This window comes from Equus przewalskii, chromosome X (genome assembly GCF_037783145.1).
Source record: "Equus przewalskii isolate Varuska chromosome X, EquPr2, whole genome shotgun sequence".
Classification (NCBI taxonomy): Eukaryota; Metazoa; Chordata; class Mammalia; order Perissodactyla; family Equidae; genus Equus; species Equus przewalskii.
The window spans coordinates 55,768,442-55,789,799 of record NC_091863.1 but is presented as its reverse complement, the minus strand read 5'-3'; the positions used below and the strand labels follow the sequence as shown (position 1 = coordinate 55,789,799).

At 42.9% G+C, this 21,358-nt stretch overlaps 1 protein-coding gene and 1 long non-coding RNA gene across 9 annotated transcripts in view; one reads left to right on the top strand and one right to left on the bottom strand.

The window, feature by feature from the left end:
* Window positions 1-21,358, top strand: part of HDAC8 (histone deacetylase 8) — a 199,860-nt gene extending 178,502 nt beyond the window's left edge. For all 8 annotated transcript variants that reach the window (XR_011536133.1, XR_011536134.1, XR_011536131.1 and 5 more), the window contains one exon: window positions 20,792-21,358. Coding sequence is in view for 4 of the 8 variants with exons in the window: in XM_070605760.1 (XP_070461861.1) it covers window positions 20,792-20,814 (23 nt within the window). In the remaining 4 variants the exon portion in view is untranslated. The remainder of the gene's footprint in view (window positions 1-20,791) is intronic.
* On the bottom strand, window positions 10,336-20,859 carry LOC139081136 (uncharacterized). The gene is made up of 2 exons (XR_011536135.1): window positions 20,757-20,859; window positions 10,336-11,562 (listed from the first exon to the last, which is right to left on the bottom strand). It is a non-coding gene; the product is annotated as an uncharacterized lncRNA (long non-coding RNA).

The window sequence follows — 21,358 nt, the reverse complement described above, 5'->3', positions numbered from 1 at the left end:
AATGAGTAAAGCACACAAGTCCAGAACCAAAAAGAAATTCAGCCAAACCTAGAAGAAATGAGGCTAGAAAGAAGTCCAAATGTTGCTAAAAATGGCCAGGCTAACCTTCTATACTGAGACCGTGCCCCTCCAGCCTAGTGACGCATGCTGCCATCAGATAGTGCGTTGCCATGACAATGGTCAGTGTGGAAAGGCTGCTGAATTTTCTGCATTCTGAAAGATTTCCCTGAACCTGCCTACAAGACTGTCATTTGTTCTTGCATATAAAACCTCAGCGAGCCTGGCCAATTCTCACCATGGCTCCCTCCCCCCACCCCACTCCTATTCAAAACAGAGAAGGGGGCACAGATTGATTTGGGGAGGTGGGTGGCCTTGAGACAGTACATGGATTAAGATCCACTCTATGGGAGGGAGTTTAGGCAGCATGTCTAGTTGAACTTGTTCAGCCTTTGAGCTTGGGGTCTTTTCTCTTTCCTACCACATCCCTTAGAAGCATGAAAGATGGGATTTTTAACCTATCGGAGATCCAACCTGAGGAGGTTCACCTTATAGAGATGCATTCCACATGCCGCAGGATGACTGGAGGGACAGGCAAATTTAGACCTCACCTTATCCCATCTTTACTGCCCATTAGTCTTTCCAAGAAGAAAAAAAGACAACAATAAAACCATGGAGAGTCAATTCAAGCTATTAGCTTTATACAGAGAAAAGCTATGTTTTGCTCCCACAAGTTGCTCTTCTCGAGCCAATGAATCCTGAAGATATGTGTCATTGCTCACAAGGAAGTATGGGTATGAGAGTGGATCGCTTGGCCTAGTTCATGACCACTACTGTAAAATCATCCTCTCACCATCTTCACGTGCTCAATTTGTTTCCCTTTCCTCTGGTTGACGTACTCCGGGGAAGCTGGCTCACAGTGAACCTTCCAGAGCTGGAACAGTTCTAATGCGATCAATCCCCAGAGTGGATCCCCAAGACTGGCTAGCTCTGCATGGGGAAACAGGGGTAGGTTTCCTAGTCCCTGGTACTGATGACATTTGGATCAAGTAAAGGTCCCTAGGGGACCTGCAGCCCAGGCCCAACCTCCTGTGGGTGGGGTGAGTTGTGCATATGTGAGTATGTGTTGGAGTTGTAACTGGAGGTTTCTATACCTGGTCTGAGTTCCCAGACTATAACCCAATTTGCCTGGGATAGAAAAGAAAACAAATGGGGCCAGGAGGTAAGGAGGAAGAGGAGGAGGAGGGGGAGGACACAAGAGGCAAGAGGAGGCCTTGTGTACATCTGCCCTTTCTGACCCTTAAGGCAGGGGGCTTAGTACGGCAGCCTCTGCAGTGCGGAGTTGGGGAGATAGACGAGCAGACTGATGTGGATGTGGGGAGAGACCACACAGGTGAAATAATAAGAATAATAGCTACTATTTATCTTACAGATAAGGCTCAGAGAAGATAAGTGACTTGGCCAAAGTCGCCTTTATTCATTCATTCAGCAAGTAATTACTAAGCACCTACTGTGTGCCACACGTGGTGCTAATAGGTGGTGGAGTAGACATTTAAACCCAGGTCTGCCTGAACTGGGTCTTTGGATTCAGGCTGTTTGGCCTTTCCGGTGCCCTCCCTCTCTTTGCGCTATTGCCCTGTCAAGTCTACTCATCATCCTCCATCTGCTTTTTCCAGTTGCCCCTAGTAAACCCTTCTCCCCCTGCACTGCACACCTGGCTCTTCTGTACGGCTGATCCGAAGCACCTGAAATCCGCCATCTCCCTGGAAATGGGAGGAAGATAGCCACGGGCAGTACTTGAAATTCTGGCCCCTATCTAGGCCTTTTAGTTCTCCCTAACTCCCCACCCCTGCCATGCCCCCAGCACCCCACCATACTGTGATTGAAGCTTCTAGCTCCATTTGAGCTGGGTAGAGAGGTAAGAAAGGACAGAAGGAGGAAGAAGCCAACTCACTCAGCTCCTGCTGCCTGAAGTTGCTGTGGTCGCCAGCCCGTCTGCTATTAACAGCTCCACAGCCCCAAGCTGAGACCCTTTGCACATCTACCAGTAATATCCTCAGGAGAACCCTTGTACTGGGTGTAAGCATCACCTCCTCTGGCAGCCTGAAGTCTGGGATTGACATTCTTCTAGGGACTAGCAATTGGGATGTCAGGTCTGGGCATGTCCAAGGCCTGCTGGAACCCCAAGCTTGAAGCGGTGCTCCCGCCTGGTGGGACTCTACACCGTGGAAACTCGGCTTCCTTCCACACCCTCTCTTGCTTCCTGAGAAGCCATAGGGATAAGTTGAAAGGCAGGGTTGGTCCCAAGACAGATTGCCCATTTGTTTTAGGGCTTCTTGGGAGGATTTTGGAGCCTCTCTTTCTCGCTTCATTAAAGAGTGTAAGAATTGGGAAGGTTTGCTGTTGTTGCTGTTGTCGTAAACAGAAAGATAAGTTATAAAAATATCATGCTAAAAATTTTATAAATTCTAGAATAAAAATGGAGGCTGCTCTGCAAAGTTATACTAACTTCGACAGTGGTTTTAACAAACCATGAAAACCCTAGGCAGATTACTTATAAAGACTTGAATTATCTACCTAAATGCAAGAGGTGGGAACTACCATTATTGAAAATGTACTTATGCAACAGCATGTGCTGGATTCTTTACATACGTGGTCTCATTTAATCTTCACAATTGCCATATGGGGTAGGAAACTGTGCCCGAAGAGTTAGTGTAACAACCCATAGTCGTGTAACAAGTAAGTGGTGCCCTCAGGATTTGAATCCAGGCCTGGTGCCCCTCCTCTCCTTGGTAGTATTGCTCAGTCAAGTCTACTCATCACCCCTGTCTGCTTTTTCCACTTGCCCCTAGTAAACCCTTCCCATCCTGCAATATCTCCCAAAATGAGGTTCTGAACCAGGTTAAGTTTAAGAAGTGTTATTATGTCTCCACTTGAAAGCCCAGCTAAGTCAATCAATTTTTTGGAACCTCCCATGTGTTTGGTGCCGTGGGAGATAGAAGAGAAGTTTAAGATGTGGTCCCTAAACAACTGAGAAGTCTAGATGAGGAGACAAAACTAATCCCCTTAGACACATCAGGATGTAATAAGGGCTGATGCTATGTAGAAGAAGCAGGGGAGTAAGACTTTAGGGTGACTGCTTTCAGAAGGCTGAGAGGATTTAAATAGACAGGAATGGGGAAGTATTCATAAGCAAGGACAACTCAGATGGGAGAGGGGCCAGGGACAGATTGCAGGTTCCCTTGAGTTTCAGGCGGAGTAGTTCATATCGGATACAATGTAGCAGGAGTCATTCTAGGTTCTGGAATTGGGACATGATAGGATGCAGTGATATTTGGAGGGATTATGGTGGTATTCCAAGAGTGAGCCTGCAAGGGCCTAGACTAGAGCAGTGGTGGTAGGATACTCCCTTTCCTATTCCTCCTGTATTACTGAGAGCTCTTAGGAAGAGAGTATCAACAGCACTCGGAGGTAGGTCACTTATAGGGGATCAAGAAGAAAGGAAGAAGTAAGATGACTCTGAGGTTTCCAACCTGGATACCAACTGGGATGGGGAGCCATTGGGGGAGGGAGAACAGTTTTACAGAGACATATACTTGATGTGTTCTGTTTTGATATGTTGAATTTGAGGTATGATACAATGTCTCAGTACATCTACATGGAAGAATTTGTTGCAGCCAATTAAAGGGATTTTTTTTTTTTTTTAATGAGGAAGATTTGCCCTGAGCTAACATCCATTGCCAATTTTCCTTTTTTTTTTTTCCTTTTATGTGAGCTGCCACCACAGCATGGCCACTAACAGACTAACAGATGAGTGGTGTAGGTCCATGCCCGGGAACTGAACCAGACCACCGAAGTGGAGTGCACCAAACTCAACCGCTAGGCCACCAGGGCTGGCTGTAAAAAGAAATTTTTAAAGATAATTTGATGACATGAGAATGAGCTCATGATAACAATGTTAAGTGAAAAAAACAGGATACAAAATTATTTAATACCATATAGTCTCAATTTTATAAATATACATAATGTGTGTATGTGGATATGCACAGAAAAACTCTAGAAGGAAATATATCAAAAATGCTAACAGTAGTTACCTTTGGTGGTAGGATTGGAGTTATCGGTAATTTTTCATTTGTTCTTTATTCTTTTTCTATATTTTTCAAAATTTCTACCATGGACGTGTATTGCTTTTAGTCATGAAACAGTAACACGTTTGGTTGTTTTTTTTTTTTTAAGAAAAAGACGATAATCTTATATTGGACCTTATGTCCCAATTTTTGGTTTACAAAATCTGGTCACTGCACCTGCACACAGCTGGAAAAATAAGAGACTGAAGAGTGAGTATTTTAAATGTCTCAGGTACTGTTTCCTTTCTTAGGTAACTCTAGGGTGCTTCCATTTGTCTTGAAAAGCAGATCCTCCCTTGACTAATCATATAGAGCCTCTTCTGTCTAGCGGAAGGGCAGAAAATCCAGATAGCTCCCTAGGACCACCTCCCTTTCCGAAATTCTCATTCACTCCACCAAAGCAACTGTCTCAGTCTTAGTCTTTCTAGGTTTTCTCTTCTGCTCTGTTGATCTATGTGTCTGTTCCTCCCCACAGTCTTAATTATTGTAGCTATATAATAAATCTTAAAGTCAGAGTGATTCCTCTTACTTTCTTCTTTTTCAAAATTGATTTGCTATGCTAGTTCCTTTACCTTTCCATATAAGCTTTAGCCTAATCTTGTCTGTATCTACAAAGAATCTTGATGTGATTTTGTTAGGAATTGTGTTAAACCTGTATATCAATTTGAGGAGAATTGACATCTTTACTATGCTGAGTCTTCTGATCCATGAATATGGTATGTCTTTCCATTTATTTAGACCTTTTTTTATTTCCTTCATCAACATTTTAAAATTTTCAGCATACAGATCCTGAACAGGTTTTACACCTAAGCTTTTCTTTGTTTGAGGTACTGTATTTTTCATTTTAGTTTCCATGTGTTCATTGCTAGTATATAGAAATACAATTTTTATATATTGTGCTTATATCCTGTGACCTTGCTGAACTTGTTTATTAGTTCTAGGTGTTTTCTTGTAGATTCCTTAGGATTTTCTACATAGATCACCATCATCTGCAAAGAGAGACGGTTTTATTTCTTCCTGTCCAATCTGTATTTTTTTTGTTTCCTTTTCTTACCTCATTGCACTGGCTTAGATTTCCAGTATTATATTGAATAAGAGTGGTGAGAGCAGACATCCTTGCCTTGTTCTAAAACTTAGAAGGAAAACATCCAGTCTTTCACTATTAAGTATGGTATTAGCTATAAGTTTCTGTAGATTTTCTTATCAAGTTGGGAGAGTACCCCTCTATATTCCTACTTTTCTGAGAGTTTTTTCATAAATGGGTGTTGAATTTTGTTAAATGCTGTTAAATGCTGTCTCTGTATCAGTTGATACTAATACTGATATATATGTAGTTTTTCTTTAGGATTTGAATGTGCTAGGTTACATGGATTTTCAAATATTGAACCAGCTTTGTATACCTGGAATAAACTCTACTTGGTCGTGGTGTATAATTTTTATATATATTGCTGAATTCTATTTGCTAATATTTTGTTAAGGATTTTACATCTATATTCATGAGGGATGTTAGTCTTTAGTTTCCTTTTTTATACTGTCATCATCTGCTTTCAGTATCAGGGCAAGACTGGCCTTATAAAATGAGTTCAGAAGTGTTCCCTCCTCTTCTGTTTTCTGCAAGAGATAGTGTAGAATTGGTATTAATTCTCCTTTTTAGTAGAACTTTCCAGTGAGACCATCTGGGCCCGGAGATTTCTTTTTCAGGAGGTTTTTTCATTTCTACTTTGATACCATTGTAGTCAGAAAACATGCTCTGTATAATTTCAGTTATTTTCAATTTGTTGAGGTTTGTTTTATGGCCCAGTATATGGTCGATCTTGGTGTATGTTCTGTGAGTACTTGCAAAGAATGTATATTCTGCTGTTGTTTGGTGGAATTGTTCTATTGATGTCAATTAGATCCTGTTGGTTGATAGCACTGTTCAGTTCTATATCCTTGCTCATTTTCTGTCTGGTTGTTCTGTTATCAATTGCTGAGAGAGGGATATTCAAGTCTCCAGCTCTAGGATCTATCTATTTCTCCTTGTAGCTCTATCAATTTTTGCTTCATGTATTCTAAAACTTTGGTTTTTGGTGCATACACATTTAGGATTGCTATGTCTTCTTGGTAGATTGTCCCTTTTACAGTTACGTAATGTCTCTCTCTGTCCATGGTAATTTTCTTTGCTCTGAAATCTACTTTATCTGATATCAATATAGCCATTCGTACTTTCTTTTGATTAATATTTGCATGGCGTATATTATTCTATCCCTTTACTTTTAACCTACTTATATCATATTTGAAGTGAGTTTCTTATGGACAGCATATAGTTGGGTCATTTTTTTAGCCACTCTGCCAATCTTTGTCTTTTAATTGGTGTATTTATATCATTGCATTCAATGTAATTTTGATATGTTAGGGGTTAAATCAGCCATTTTATTTTATTTTATTTTGAGGAAAATTAGCCCTGAGCTAACATCTGCTGCCAATCCTCCCCTTTTTTGCTGAGGAAGACTGGCCCTGAGCTAACATCCATGCTCATCTTCCTCCACTTTATATGTGGGACGCTTGCTGCAGCATGGCTTGCCAAGTGGTGCCACGTCCACAGCCGGGATCCAAACTGGTGAACCCTGGGCCGCCAAAGCGGAACATGCGAACTTAACCGCTGTACCACTGGGCAGGCCCCAGTCATTTCATTTTTTGTTTTCTCTTTGTTTCTCTGTTTTCTTCTTCTTCCTTTACTGTTGGTGACTTACACCTTTGTTCAAATTCCATTTTGATTCATCTGCAGTGGTTTTGATTGTATCTCTTTGTATAGACTTTTTAGTGGTTGCTCTGGGTATATATTATATTGTACAGATGTAACTTATCACAGTCTACTGGTGTCAACATTTTATCAGTTTGAGTATAGTGTAGAAATTTTACCTACTTTTAAGTCCCTTTCCCCTCCACCATTTATAATTGTCTTAAATATTTCCTCTACTTATATTTAGAACTACATCAGACAGTGTTATAATTTTTGCTTCAATAATCAAACATAATTTAGAAAACTCAAGAGGAGAAGAAAAAATCTATTATATTTACCCATATTTTTACTCTTTTCATTGTTCTTTCTTCCCTCCTGATGTTCCATGATTCCTTCTTCTATCATTTCCTTTCCATTTCAAAACCTTGCTTTAGCTATTCTTTTAGGGTGGGTCTGGTGGCAACAAATTCTCTATTTTCCTTCCTCTGAGAATATCCTTATTATTTCCCCTTCATTCCTGAAGGATATTTTCAATGGATATAGAATTCTGAGTTAGCAGTTATTTTCTTTCAGCACCTGAAAAATGTTATGCCACCTCCTTCTGGCCTCCATGGTTTTTGATGAGAAAACCACTGTCATTTGAATCATCTTTCCCTTATGGGGAAGGCTATGTTTCTGTTTTGCTGCCTTTCAGATTTTCTCTTTTTCTTTAGTTTTCAGAAATTTGATTATGATGGGGCTTGGCGTGGATTTCTTTGGGTTTATCCAGTTTGGAGTTCAGTCACTTTCTTGAATCTGTAGGTTTATGTCTTTTGCCAAATTTGGGAAATCTTTAGCCATTATTTCTTTAAATACTTTTTCAGTCCCACCCTCTTTCTCCTCTCCCTCTGGGACTTTGGTGATATGAATGTTAGATCTTTTGTCATAGTATGATATGGTCCCTGAGGTTCTGCTCATGTTTTCAGACTAATTTTTGTCTTTTGTTCAAATTGGGTAATTTCTATTGCTCTGTATTCCAGTTTACGGATTCTTCCTCTGCCCCCTCCATTCCGCTGTTGAGCCCATGTGTTGAGTTTTTTTATTTCACTTATTGTATTTTTCAGTTCTAAAATTTCCATTTAGTTTTTATTTATTTCTTCTATTTATTTTGGGTTTGTTTGGGGTTTTTTTGCAAATAAAGATTCACCCTAACATCTATTGCCAATCTTCCTCTTTTTTTTCCTCCCTGATCTCTTCTATTTCTTTACTGAGACTTTATTTCTTCATTTGTTTCAAGCATGTTCATAATTGCTCATTAAAGTATTTTTATGATGACTGCTTTAAACTCCTTGCCAGATATTTCCAACATCTGTGTCATCTCTAGTTGGCATCTGTTGATTGTCTTTTTCTTATTCAAGTTGAGAGTTTCCTGTGCTTGGTATGAGTGATTTTCTGTTATATCCTGAACACTTTAGATATTTTTATGAAACCTGGCATCTTATTTAAGTCTTCTGCTTTAGCAGGCTTCCTCTGACACTATGCTGGCAGGGGAGGGGGGCACCACCCCATTACCTCCAGGTGAGGGTAGAAGTCTAGGTTCCTAACTCAGCTGCCATTGACAGCCCTGGGGGGAAGAGGGGAACCTCATAACTGCTAGGGAGGAGTGGAAATTCAGGCTCCCCACTAGACCTCCACTGATATCACCCTGGCCAGGAATGGGAGTGGCACCTTGTTACTGCTCCCCATGTGGCCTCTACCAACACGGTGGTGGGTGGGCCTCCTTACCAGTGAGCAGGGATGAAAGTCCTAGCTTTCCAATCTGTCTTCTCTGACACTACCCTAGTGCAGTGGAAGGGGAGCCTGGTTACCACTAGGCTAACTTTTTATTTTAATGTTTCATTCATTCAACAAATATGTATTTAGTGTTTATATGTGCCAGCACTATTCTAGGCACTGGGGATAGAGATGTAAATAGGACAGGTAAAGGCCTCGCCCATCATGGAGCTTAGATTCTAATGGGGGAGATAGACAATAAGCAAATAAATATTTAATGTTAGTTGCTGATAAATTCGGTGGGGGTGCTATTTTAGATAGGATCATCAGTAAAGGCCTCCCTGAGGAGGTAACATTTGGAAATAGAGCTTAATGAAGTAAGGGAAGGAGCTTTGCAAAACTTGGGGTGAAGAACATTCTAGATGAAGAGCAGAATCAAAGACCCTGAGACAAGAATGGATTTGGGGTGTTTAATGTATATGTTCTAATGTGTATTAGAAAAAATATAACTATCCCATAAACTCTGATTTCATAGATATCATTGCTTAGGATGAGGTTAAGTTAAAAAAAAAAAAAAAAGGTCTGTATAAGAGAGGTTTCCACACAAGTGGTATGTGAATATGGCGAAAATCTTGACAGTATTGAAGTTTGGTGAGCAAATCTGTCTCTGAGGTAGATAATGTTATCAGTTCCATTTAACAGATGAGAGAACTGAGGTTTAGGGAGGTTGATTAGCTTGTATAAGATCACACAGCAAGTAAGTGAGGGAGCTGGGATTCCACACAAGACGCTAAAGATCATACCCAAAGTATAGACGAGGAAGTACGGAATTTTCCTTCTGCTTGGTGGAGCTGCTTGTTGTTGCATACAACAAACCAAGAACTTTTGAAGAACAGTTGGAGACCTCTAATGTGTTTAATTAAGCATTTTTTTTCTGTTTGCCCAAAGTACTACATGCCTAAAGCAATTATATCGCTTATTCCCCTCCAGCCTTTAGCTCTAAAATAATCAAGGGGCAAAAGGGAGGTTGGAACTCATTAGAGAAAATAAGGTAAACCACTCAGGGTTCTGGAATGCCTAACTGTTGACAATTCTCTCAGTCTACCCAGAGGCCCTTTAACCAACTGAGATTCAGGTGCTGTCTTTAGCACAGCCGCCAAATCCAGCAGTGCTGAGGGGCGTTTTATGCCAGAGTAAGCAGGCCCAGCCTCCCTGGCCTTGCCGCCGAGGGGCAGCCTTTGCAGGGTTCTCACCACAAAATTCCAGAGGAAGCTTTGCAGACATCCCGCCCCATGGACTCCGCTGCTGTACCTGCACAGGGACATCCCTAAGCCATAGTCAGGCCACCAAAAGGCATTCAATGTTTTGAGAAAGGAAAGCATCTTTATAGCCTCCTGGTTTACCTACATCCTTCTGCCTCTTTGCAGCTCCAAGCATATTTTGGAGGGAGATTTCATAAAGATTTCTAAATTGAGTTAGAATTTCAAGTCTATTGTGACATGCAAATTAGTCCTGCTTGCCCGTTGGCAGCAATGCAGCTGAAGTGCCTAGAGACGGGCCATAAAATGAAAACATCAAAGTGATTAAATGTGCCCGAAGAGCATAATTGAGTGCATGAATAAGAGAAAATAAAACAAATTGATTTTCTCCAGTGCCAGAAAAACAGAATAATTGAGAACAAAATAATAGACTTTGAAGTAATCAAAGTGAGGAATGCACCATAGTGACATAGAAACAGCCAGTTGTGGGAGAGATTTATTGTGTTTCTGTTATCATTTTTACAACTTTAATTTCATTAGCTAATAAATACAAATCAATTGAAAAATCACTCAACCAGAGAGGAGGCAGTCCCAAGCCAAGATTTTTATTCACATCTCTAAAACAGGCTGAGGCGGTGATCCTTAATCTATTTTCATAGGCACACATATCCCCCGTGAGCTGGAAAACAAGTGCTGGGAGGCCTCTCTGCTTTGGAGGTGATGATATTCTCTTCTGCCAGTCACTTTCCACATATAGGTTTACAGGTCCAACTTTCAAAAGGGCCGCTTTTATACCCCGCCAAGATTTCCCACAGACAGAATTGCCTGAGTACAGCATCTTGGTTTACAGAGATGACGTTTTTGTGGCACTGACCAGCACCTATGGTCTTACACTGGGTCATTCTGAATTCATGTGGTGGTGGCCACAGCAGCTATGGCAGCAGCAACAGCAGGAGCACCTGCGCCTCTCGCAATACTGCCGAGCATCTGTGGCTCACTGCTTCCGTCATTGTCCCCCACCCCCGCCACAGACACACACACACATATAAGTGACATTGAAATCTAATCTAAAACCAAAGGGCCAAGCAAGAGTGTGCCACTCTTTTGGCTTCCAGCCTGGCGGTCATGATGCTCAGGCGAATCATGGGAGGGGTGCTAGGCTGCGAGGCTTCACTTGCTGACTGTAGTAATAGTGCACTGCGGACACCAAGCTATGCCGGGGCCAGGTGCTAGAAGATCACAGAGCAAACTATTTTTATGGCTCCTCCAAGGAAAGAGTCCCTCCACCCCGCTCCTCAGCTGTCCACAGCTGGGCTCAGTGGCCCTTCCCTTCAGCAGCCCCAGTGATGGCTGATGGGACTCCAATTGCCGTTTTTCCTTTCACAGGCCCTTGAGCTACTCTGACAGCTGTTGGCGCTTCCAGATGTTCATGACACACCCTACCTTCAGGGCTCCACAGTTAGCAGCCATGCCTTTGGCTCCAGTAAAGGTCTTTGGGACCACTGGGACTGTAAACCAGGATGTGCAGAAGGATTTGGCAGTGCTGAGACTGGCACTACTTGCTGGCTCAATCAGGATGGCATGGTTAATAAATTGTGCCTGCCAGGCAATTTGTCCCAGAAAATTTATCTTCCAGGAGGCACCTAGAAACTGAAAGGAGTCTCTCTGACCTTCTGGTGGCGTCCAAGGCCTAATCATGATGTACCTTAAGGTGAATAGAGAATATTAGCATTTAGCTCCTTTGTGCAAGAGAGCAAGAGTTTGTCTTCAGTTCAGGCCTAAAATCCCAGCTTCCATTTCCTACCAGTGTTTGGGTGGAGCAAAATGGAGCGAATAGCTTTCACAACTCTAAAGCATTATACAGATGTAAGGCTGTATTATTCTTCCTACCACTGCTATTCCCATTATCCTGGATTTCCCGGCCCAGAATTTTTGTCTGAAGAAGAAATGTGGAGAAATCATATCGACCAAAGAATCTGGAGCTGTGACTCCAAAACGGCTGGGAGGCGTGGCCGAGCCCAGCAGATAGACCACTCCAGGCCAAGCTCCACAGGCAGGCTGGCTGGCTGGCAGGCAAGCAGCCCACTCCTGTGATGTCACCTCTACAGTTACTTGTGCCTATCCCTCCACATGGAGCCAGCAGATTTAGGCACAGGAGGGGAGAAAAAATGAATCATAGGCTATTTTAGAAATTGCTTCAATTCTGTTTGTGACTGCAATAGTCTCTTGCAAGCTAAGACCAGAGCACCCTAACCATCAGGGTAATATCCTTTAAGTGCTGATATCCTGTAAATGCAGAAGCCTGGTGGGATTAAACCGCAGCCTCAGTTCTAATTCAGGTCAGAGGCAGATAAGTGGTAATTGGTGGTTATACTTAATTGTCATTGAAAGGCTTTCTGATGACAGGAGGGATCTACATTCCAAGGCAAGCAATACGGTTGACAATTAAGAGCTAAAAATTAAATCAGCCGTCCATATCAGCACATGCCCAAGGCTTCATAGAAATTCTTTGTTCTGCCTTTGTTCCCAGGTAGAAAGTGAGACCCTCAAGCCTGGTCGTGATGGGGCAGCCCCCGGGAAACTTTCTCTAGCCTTAGATCACACTAGATGGGCCTCCTCCCCATCTTAAAATCAGAGCTCCCTGTGGCCTCTGGGATAAAACCATGGTCTTCTTAGACACTTGGCGATCTGGCCTCTGGCCATCTCTCCAGCCTCTGCCCCACCTCCCCGATGCTCATCCTGTGCTCTGGCCACAAAAACTTTGCAGTTGCCATTATACCTCCTGCTCTGTTCCTGCTGCCTGGAACATTCTCTCCCCCTTTGCCCTTCAAGATGCCACCTCCTCTGTGAGGTCTTCCATGCCCTCTCTGTATGCCCTCGGCACTCTGTACAGACTGGCCTTGTTGCTATGGACTGGGAGGTGTTTGTCTCCATACATGCCTTCCTCGTCAGACTGAGAGCTCCTTGAGGGCAAGAAATGGGTCTTGTTCTCCTCTGTGGTCCCAGCACCTAGCACAGAGCCTAGCCCATTGTCAACTGCAATAAAGGCTTGTGAAGAGGACAGAGACGGGGACCGGACTGGGCTGAGGGAGCTGGATAGGGCAGGGGAGGGGGTGCACCATCCAAGATCCGCAGATGCTGGAGGCTGATGGCAGCAGAGCAGCCTGGGCACCAGCTGTCCAAGAGCAATCCCTACAATGACTTTCCCAAAATGTGCCTCGTGTACCTCTCTATGAGAGACAATTGGAGGTGACACAAAGACATTTTTCATTTTAACAGTCAGATTTTAATGTGTATTTTAAAATGTACTAAGCGCATCAGGTCTGTTCTTTGTTATTATTATTATTGCTATTATTATTATTGCTTAGGATAGATGAGGCCAAAATAGGTATTAAAATTTTTAAAGTGAGTTGATATAAAGAAGAATATTGTTACTATTAATACAGATGTTAAATAGATATGACAGTATTCTTTAAAGGGGTACTCATGTGATGGAAGTTTCGGAAACCCTTTTTGACAGTCCTAAGTTTACTTCTCTCTTCTTCTGTGGTGCCACTTAGCCTCCAAGTGTTCTGGGATCACCCCTAGCATTCCTCCAAATTGCTATGATGCTGACTGTCTTCAGAACTCATTTGCCACTTAGCCTGGTGGCAGGCATGTGCCTTTTGTAAGTGTATGTTGGCAGCTCACACATCTATAAGGGTCTTGAGAGCAATGACCGCACTCTAAGCTTCTGTGGACTGAGTGGAAAAATGCTTTATCAGCTGCCCTGTAGCTCCACAGATGTTCATGCTTCCACTGAATATTTATAGAGGACCTATTGTGTGCCAGGCCTAGTGGAGGGCACTAACAACAGAGTGATGACCAGGTCCCCACCACACAGAGCTTGTGAGGGGAGACAGACAACAAGCCAATAAACACACACAATGTTCTTAGTGTGCTCAGTGCATAGAAGAAAAGAAAACAGGAGGATGTGATGGAAAATGAGTGACTGGGGGGTGGCCACTTAGATTGGGTGGTCATAAGGCCTCTCAGAGGTGACTTTTGAATTGAGACCTGAATGATGAGCAGAGTCTGAAATGGGAATATCCAGGGACAGAGCATTCAGGGCGGAAGTAATAGCGAGTACAAAGAAGGGGGGATCCTGAAGAGGGAAAAATGGCATGTGTTCCAGCAAAACAAAGAAGCCCCAAGTGGCTAAAACAGAGTGAGCAAGGAGGGTGGTGGCAGCACACAGGAGACAAGGGCCAGACCCTGCAGGGCTTGGTAGCTCAGTAGTTTGCATTTTATTCTAGGTGTGATTGGAAGCCATAGAGGGTTTTGAGCGTAGGAGTGATGTGCTCTGACCTAAGTTTTAACAGAATACTGTGGCTCTTATGTAGAGAGTAGGTTGTAGGGGACAAGGATGGAAGCAAGGAGAGCAATTTTGAGGCTATTAGCATCATCCATGCAAAGGGTGATGGTGGTTTGGGGTAAAGTTATAGCAATGATGGATGGAGGGCAGTGAGTGGATTTGGAATATATTGTGGAAGTGGAATTGACGAGACTTGCTAATGGATTGAAAGGGAGGTTATAAATGAAGGAGAAAATACAGATGACCCCTAGTCAATGTCATGAAAGAAAAAAAAGCACAAGGCAAGTGTTCTATATCTGCACTGTCCAGTACAGTCACCACTAGCCACATGTGGCCATTTAAATTTAAGTTAATTAAAATTAAATAAAATTTAAAATTCAGTTCCTTCCTTGCACTAGCCACATTTCAAGTACTCAGTAGCCACATGTAGCTAGTGCCTACCATATTGGGTAGCATAGATATAGAACATCTCCCTCATCCCAGAAAATTCTATTGGACAACAGACTAAAGATTATAAGAGGGGCCACCCATGGCCGAGTGGTTAAGTTCACTCTCCACTTCGGCGGCCCAGGGTTTCGCCAGTTCAAATCCTGGGCACAGACACAGCATCGCTCATCAAGCCATGCTGAGGCGGCGTCCCACATGCCACAGCTAGAAGGACCCATGACTAAAAATACACAACTGTGTACCCGGGGGCTTTGGGGAGAAAAAGAAAAAATAAAATCTTTATAAAAATTAATAAAGATTACAAGAATAAAAAGACAGGCCACGGATTGAGAGAAATATTAGCAAAACACATCCGGTAAAGGACTGATATCCAAAATAGAGAAAAAACGCTTAAAATTCAACACTAGGAAAACAAGGAAGCCAATTAAAAAATGGGCCAAAGACCTTAACATCCACCTCACTAAGGAAGATTTACAGACAGCAAGTAAGTGTATGAAAATATACTCACTATCATGTCACTAAGGAATTGCGAAGTAAAACAATGAGATACCACTACATATCTATTAAAATAGCTAAAACCAAAACACTGACAACCCCAAACGCTGGTGAGAATGTAACGCAACAGGGACTCTCATTCATTCTGGTGGGCATGCAAAACGGTACAGCCACTTTGGAAGACAGTTTGGCTGTTTCTTCCAAAGTTAAACATAGTTTTAACATACGATCCAGCAATTGTGCTCCTTGCTATTTACTCGAATAAGTTGAAAACTCGTGTCCACAGAAAAACCTGCACGTGAATGTTTATAGCAGCTGTGTTCATAAGTGCCAAAACTTGGAAGCAACCAAGATGTCCTTCAGTAGGTGAATGGAGAAACAAACTACGGTACATCCAGACAATGGAATATTTTTCAGTGCTAAAAAGAAATGAGCTAACAAGCTCCAAAAAGACATGGAGGAACCTTAACTTGGTATTGCTAAGTAAGGAAGCCAGTCTGAGAAGGCTCCATACTGTACGGTTCCAACCATATGACATTCTGGAAAAGGCAAAACTATTGAAACGATAAAAAGATAAAAGTTGCCAGGGCTTTTGGGGAAGGAAGGGAGGGAGGAATAGGTGGAGCAAAGGATTTTTAGGGCAGTAAAACTATCCCATGTGATACTGTAACAGTGGATACATAACAGTATACACTCGTCAAAACTCATAGAATTGTACAACACCAAGAGCGAACCCTAGGGGCCGGCCCGGTGGCGCAGCGGTTAAGTTCGCACATTCCACTTCAGCGGCCTGGGCTTCGCAGTTTGGATCCCGGGTGCGGACATGGCACCGCTTGTCAAGCCATGCTGTGGTAGGCGTCCCACATATAAAGTAGAGGAAGATGGGCACAGATGTTAGCTCAGAGCCAGCCTTCCTCAGCAAAAAGAGGAGGATTGGCAGCAGATGTCAGCTCAGGCTAATCTTCCAAAAAAAAAAAACGAGTGAACCCTAGTGTAAACTACAGACTTGACTTAACAATAATGTATCAGTATTCATGCATCAACTGTAACAGATGTACCATACCAATGCAAGATATTAATCATAGGGGCAACTGCCTGCCAGAGTGGAAGTGGGGTCGGGGGGATACGCGAGCTCTCTAGACTTTCTGCTCAGTTTTTCCGTAAACCTAAAACTACTCTAAAAATAGAGTCTGTTGATTCAAAAAAGAAAGACTAAAGAGAGTGCTCACTAGCACCTAGTACCTGGCAAAGACCAGACGCTCCATAAATGTTTATTGAATAAGTGGATGAACAAATGAGTCAGTCAGTGAATCAATAGAAGCCAGGCCTCCAGAGTCCTAATTCAGCACTCCTTGTACATTAGAGGTAAGGCGACGATATAATTTATTGTCCAAACCAGGATATTTGAGAGTGAAATGGGGTGCCCTTAGGTGTAAGTTAGAACCGTCTCAGAGATAACCCAGAGGTCACAAACTGGGGGCCCGTGAGCCATGTCGTGCCTCCAAAATTGTTTCATTTGGCTTCAATGTCCACACAATATTCTTTAAAAATTTAAATCACTTGTCCATGTTTAACACTGGAAACTTTGCATAAAAATGTGAATTTCTGACTTCTCTTGAAAAATGGAGAGATCTAGTCATACCAGGTCCACATTCCTGCACAGTAGTGAATGGCTGGAGCTGAGTAGCAGCTGCCCCCTTTGTGAGCATGTACCTTCCTGTTTGCCGTAGATTTCGCCATTCTTTGTTGTACCTCCTGCTCTAGGCGAAGTGTGACTTTCCATTTATCATCTCACACTGTTTTGGTTTTGTTTTCTTTTGTAATAGAGTTAAGGAAAAAGGAAACTATTTCTTATACTCATGTCATGATTCAAAGTAGGAAAAGAAAAAAGAATCAAGAGGGCTCCATGTGTCTTGCCAACACCCCCCCAGCCCCGTCTGCTTGACTCACATACAGTACATTCTTGGCCTCTATAGGCGTTTGACTTTGCCCTCTCTTGTCTGTACTCTGTGTCTCCCCAGGCCCCAGACCATGCTGGACTTTAGAATTTTCTCAGGCTGCCGCCCACTGCTGGAGAAGCTAGATGTGAGGGAAAAACAATGGGCATTATTTAAGGTTACATTTTTATTGTTACCCAAACTCAATATTGCTCATCATCAACTTTTGGTAGAAATAATTTCTGTTGTTTTTCTTAATTGGCTCCAAATGTAACTGGAGAGTGAGACAGAGCAGCAGAGAATACAGCACCCACCTTTCCTTTCTGTGAACATATGTTGTGGGAACACTTGGACATGGAATTTTGTTCATCCATCCATTGACTCATTCATCAAGCTCAGGCTGTACTTGCAGATGGAAAGACCCTAGCTCTGCACCAGGATCCCCTGCTGGTTTTCCTCAGCAAAGGCAACAACACAAGCAAAGGCCCACATGGAGATAGGAAAGTATGCATGAGTGCGTTTAAGCTAAGGTGTGGGACTACATTCATAGGTAGTCAGGAGCTGCTAAAGTGTTTCTGGAGCAGGGGGAGGCATGTGCTCACAGCTAGCAATTGTATGGAGGAAAGCTCCAGAAGCCGAAGCACCAGTTAGAGGCTGTTGCAGTGACCTGTGGGATGAGAGATGCGACTAAGGTAGAGACAGTGAAATAGAAAGGAGAGGGTGGATTTGAGAAACTCTTAAGATCAGGCTTGGCAATTCATAAGATGTGGAAGGGGCTTGAACTAAAAGATGAAGAATCAAAGATTATCCAGAGATTGTGAGCTTAGGGGTTTAAAACACCAAAAGCATGATCCAAAAAATTAACTTTTGCTTTGCAAGATTTAAGAGAATGAAAAGACAAGTTACACAACTGAGATAAAATATTTGCAAATCATATATCCAACAACAGATTTGTATCTAGAATGTATAAAGGACTCTCCAAACTCAACAGTAAAAAAAAATCCAATTAGCAAAAGACATGAAGAGGATATGCAGACAGCAAATAAGCACATGAAAAGATGGTCAACATCATTAGCCATCAGGAAGATGCAAATTGAAACCACAATGAGGGATCCCTACACGCATCAGAATGGCCAAAATAAAAATTAGTGACACTACCGAATGCTGATAAGAAGGCTAAGAAACTAGATCCCCCATACATTGCTGGTGGGAATGCAAAATGGTATGGCCACTCTGGAAAACAGTTTGGCAGTTTCTTCCAAAAACTAAACATGCAACTACCATATGACCCGGCAGTTGTACTCTCTGGCATTTTTCCCAGAGAAATGAAAACTACGTTCACACAAAAACTTGTACATGAATGTTCATAGCAGCTTTGTGTGTAACAGTCAAAACCTGGAAACAACCCAGCTGTCCTTTGATGGGTGCATGGTTAAACAAACTGTGCTGTGTCCACACCATGGAACACTACTCTGCGATAAAAAGGAACAAACAACGCACACAACAACTTGGATGGATCTCAGGGCAGTACGCTGAGTGAAAAAAGCCGGTCTCAAAAGGTTATATACTGTATGATTCCATTTATATCACATTCTCAAAATGACAAAATTATAGAGCCAGAGACCAGATTAACAGTTGTCAGGGCTTAGGGATGGGGAGGGGAGTTACTGTAACAAGGTAATGTGAGGGAGATCTTTGTGGTGATGGAATGGTTCTGTATCTTCTTGTGGTGGGGGTTACACGAATCTACACCTGATAAAATTACATAGAACAATACACTTAAACACACACACAAATAAATGCATGTAAAACGTAAAATCTGAAGATGGTCTGTGAATTGTACCAATGTCAATTTTCTAGTTTTGATTTTTTAAGATTTTTTTTTTTAATTTTTTTCCTTTTTCTCCCCAAAGCCCCCTGGGGCATAGTTGTATATTCTTCGTCGTAGGTCCTTCTAGTTGTGGCATGTGGGACACTGCCTCAGCGTGGCTTGATGAGCAGTGCCATGTCTGCGCCCAGGATTCGAACCAATGAAACACTGGGCCGCCTGCAGTGGAGCGCACAAACTTAACCACTCAGCCACGGGGCCAGCCCCTGATTTTTTTTTTTTAAGATTGGCACCTGAGCTAACAACTGTTGCCAATCTTCTTCATTTTCTTTTTCTTCTTCTCCCCAAAGCCCCCCAGTACATAGTTGTATATTCTAGTTGTGAGTGCCTGTGGTTGTGCTGTGTAGGTCGCCGCCTCAGTGTGGACTGATGAGCGGTGCCATGTCCACGCCCAGGATCCAAACCAGTGAAATCCTGGGCCACTGAAGCAGAGCACGTGAACTTAACCACTCGGCCAGGGGGCCGGCCCCATGATATTGATATTAAATAATGATTTTGTAAGATAGTGTCACTTGGAGAAACTTGCTTAAGGGTACCTCTCAGTACTTCTTGTTTTTGTTTTTATTTTTTTGCAACTTCCTGTAAATGTATAATAATTTTAAAATTAAAAAGCTAAGTACCCCCAAAACAAAAAGGATTGAACTACTGATACACCTAAAAATTTGCATGAAACTCAAAGGCATTATGCTGTGTGAAAGAAGCCAGTCTTAAAAGGTTACATACTGTTTGATTCCATTTATATGACATTCTCGAAAAGACAACACTTACAGTGATGGAGAATAGGTCAGTGATTGCCAGGTGGTAAGAGGGGGAGGGGAGGATGTGACTGCAAAAGGATAGGACGGGGAATTTGAGAGGGTAATGGGACTGTTCAAAATCATAGAACTGCACATACAAAGAAAAGTCAAGCTTACTGTATGTTAATTTAAAAATTAAAAATAAAACTAGATAACCAAGTGGGTGCTGCTTTGTTTTTTATTTCCTTCCTTCCTTTCTCCATCCATTCATTCAGCCATTTATTGAGCATCTACTGTGCGTGAGGCGCTGTGCTAGACTTTGGAGATCAACCAAAAGTAAGACAGCTCAGGCCCCTACCCTCATGGAGCATTCTTCCTGTTTCAAGGGGGAAATGGTCAGTAGGGTTTGGAGCCCAGTGTTCCAGCTTGGGGAAATGGGGCAAGGCGAAGACTGCGGGGGGACCAAGTGAGCAAACTTTCATTCCTAGAGCCCAGTCCTGTAGGAGTTCAAGTGATCGCTTTCCCTTTAAAGACTCTTAGGCCTGAGGGCAGGAGAAAGCCCCCAACTCATATTTCACAGGTACTCACAAGAGAAAATGGCTAGGAGGGTTGTACCCTGCTAATGAGGGGGGAAAGGTTGAGGGTGGGGGAAGATCTGATGCTGTTGGTGAAGTGTGAACTCTGAAAAGTGTCAGCTGAGTGTGTGTGTGTGTGTGTGTGACTTAACCGTTTGTTTAGCTCATGACTCTGTGGATCGGCAGTTGGGCTGGGCTCAGCTGGGCAGTTCTTCTGCTGGTTTCGGCTCGGCTCGGTTCACCAAGCACGGCGGTCATCTGCCTGTCAACGGCCCCACTCACATTTCTGGTGGGTGGGTGGCTGGCGGATGCTGGGGTGGCTGGGTCTCTCAGCATCCAGCAGGCTGGGCTGGGCCTGTTCATATTTGGGGTCTCAGGATTCCCAATAGCAGCAAGAGAACAAGCCCCAAAATGCAAGTGCTTTTTTTTTAAACAGCTTTCTTGAAGAATAAGTCACATATGTTACCTGAATTTGAATTTTGTTTTCTCTCCTGTTTGCAGGGAATCTGAAGCATGTGGTCTAGTTGACAAAAAGAGATCAGGTTTCCAGAGCCGAGGAGCAGTGCCTGTAATGAAGACAGCGTGTTTATGCGAGCAGTGTGTGGAATTTGTGACTGCAGGGGAAATTTGGAAGAAATTACTTCCTGAAAATTTCCAAGGGGCACCAAGTGGCAGCTGGCCTCCTGGGGTGAGGCAGGCAGGCACCCCAGAGGCCTCAACTAGGCCTAGGGGAAGAGGGAGATTTCCAACATTTAAAGTGTTTATTTTTAAAAAACACACAAATGCCATTTTTAATCTTTGAAAATTATTTTTAAGTGAGTTGGGGAGGGGGGATTTTTACTTTCTTAGAGGAGGCAGATCAGAAACTGGAGGAAAGCGCGGAGCTCTGGTCACCAGTTTGTGGGGCAGGGGGCAGCTAAGAGGCAGGGTTTGGGCCTCACTCCTATCCAGGGACAGCCTTGGGGGAGGGGTTCTGGGTAGCAGACTGGGAGGAGGGGAGAAGTCCACCTGTGTTGTTTTTAGGATTATGGGCCTATTTTGTTTTTTAATAAAATCTTTGAAAACCTG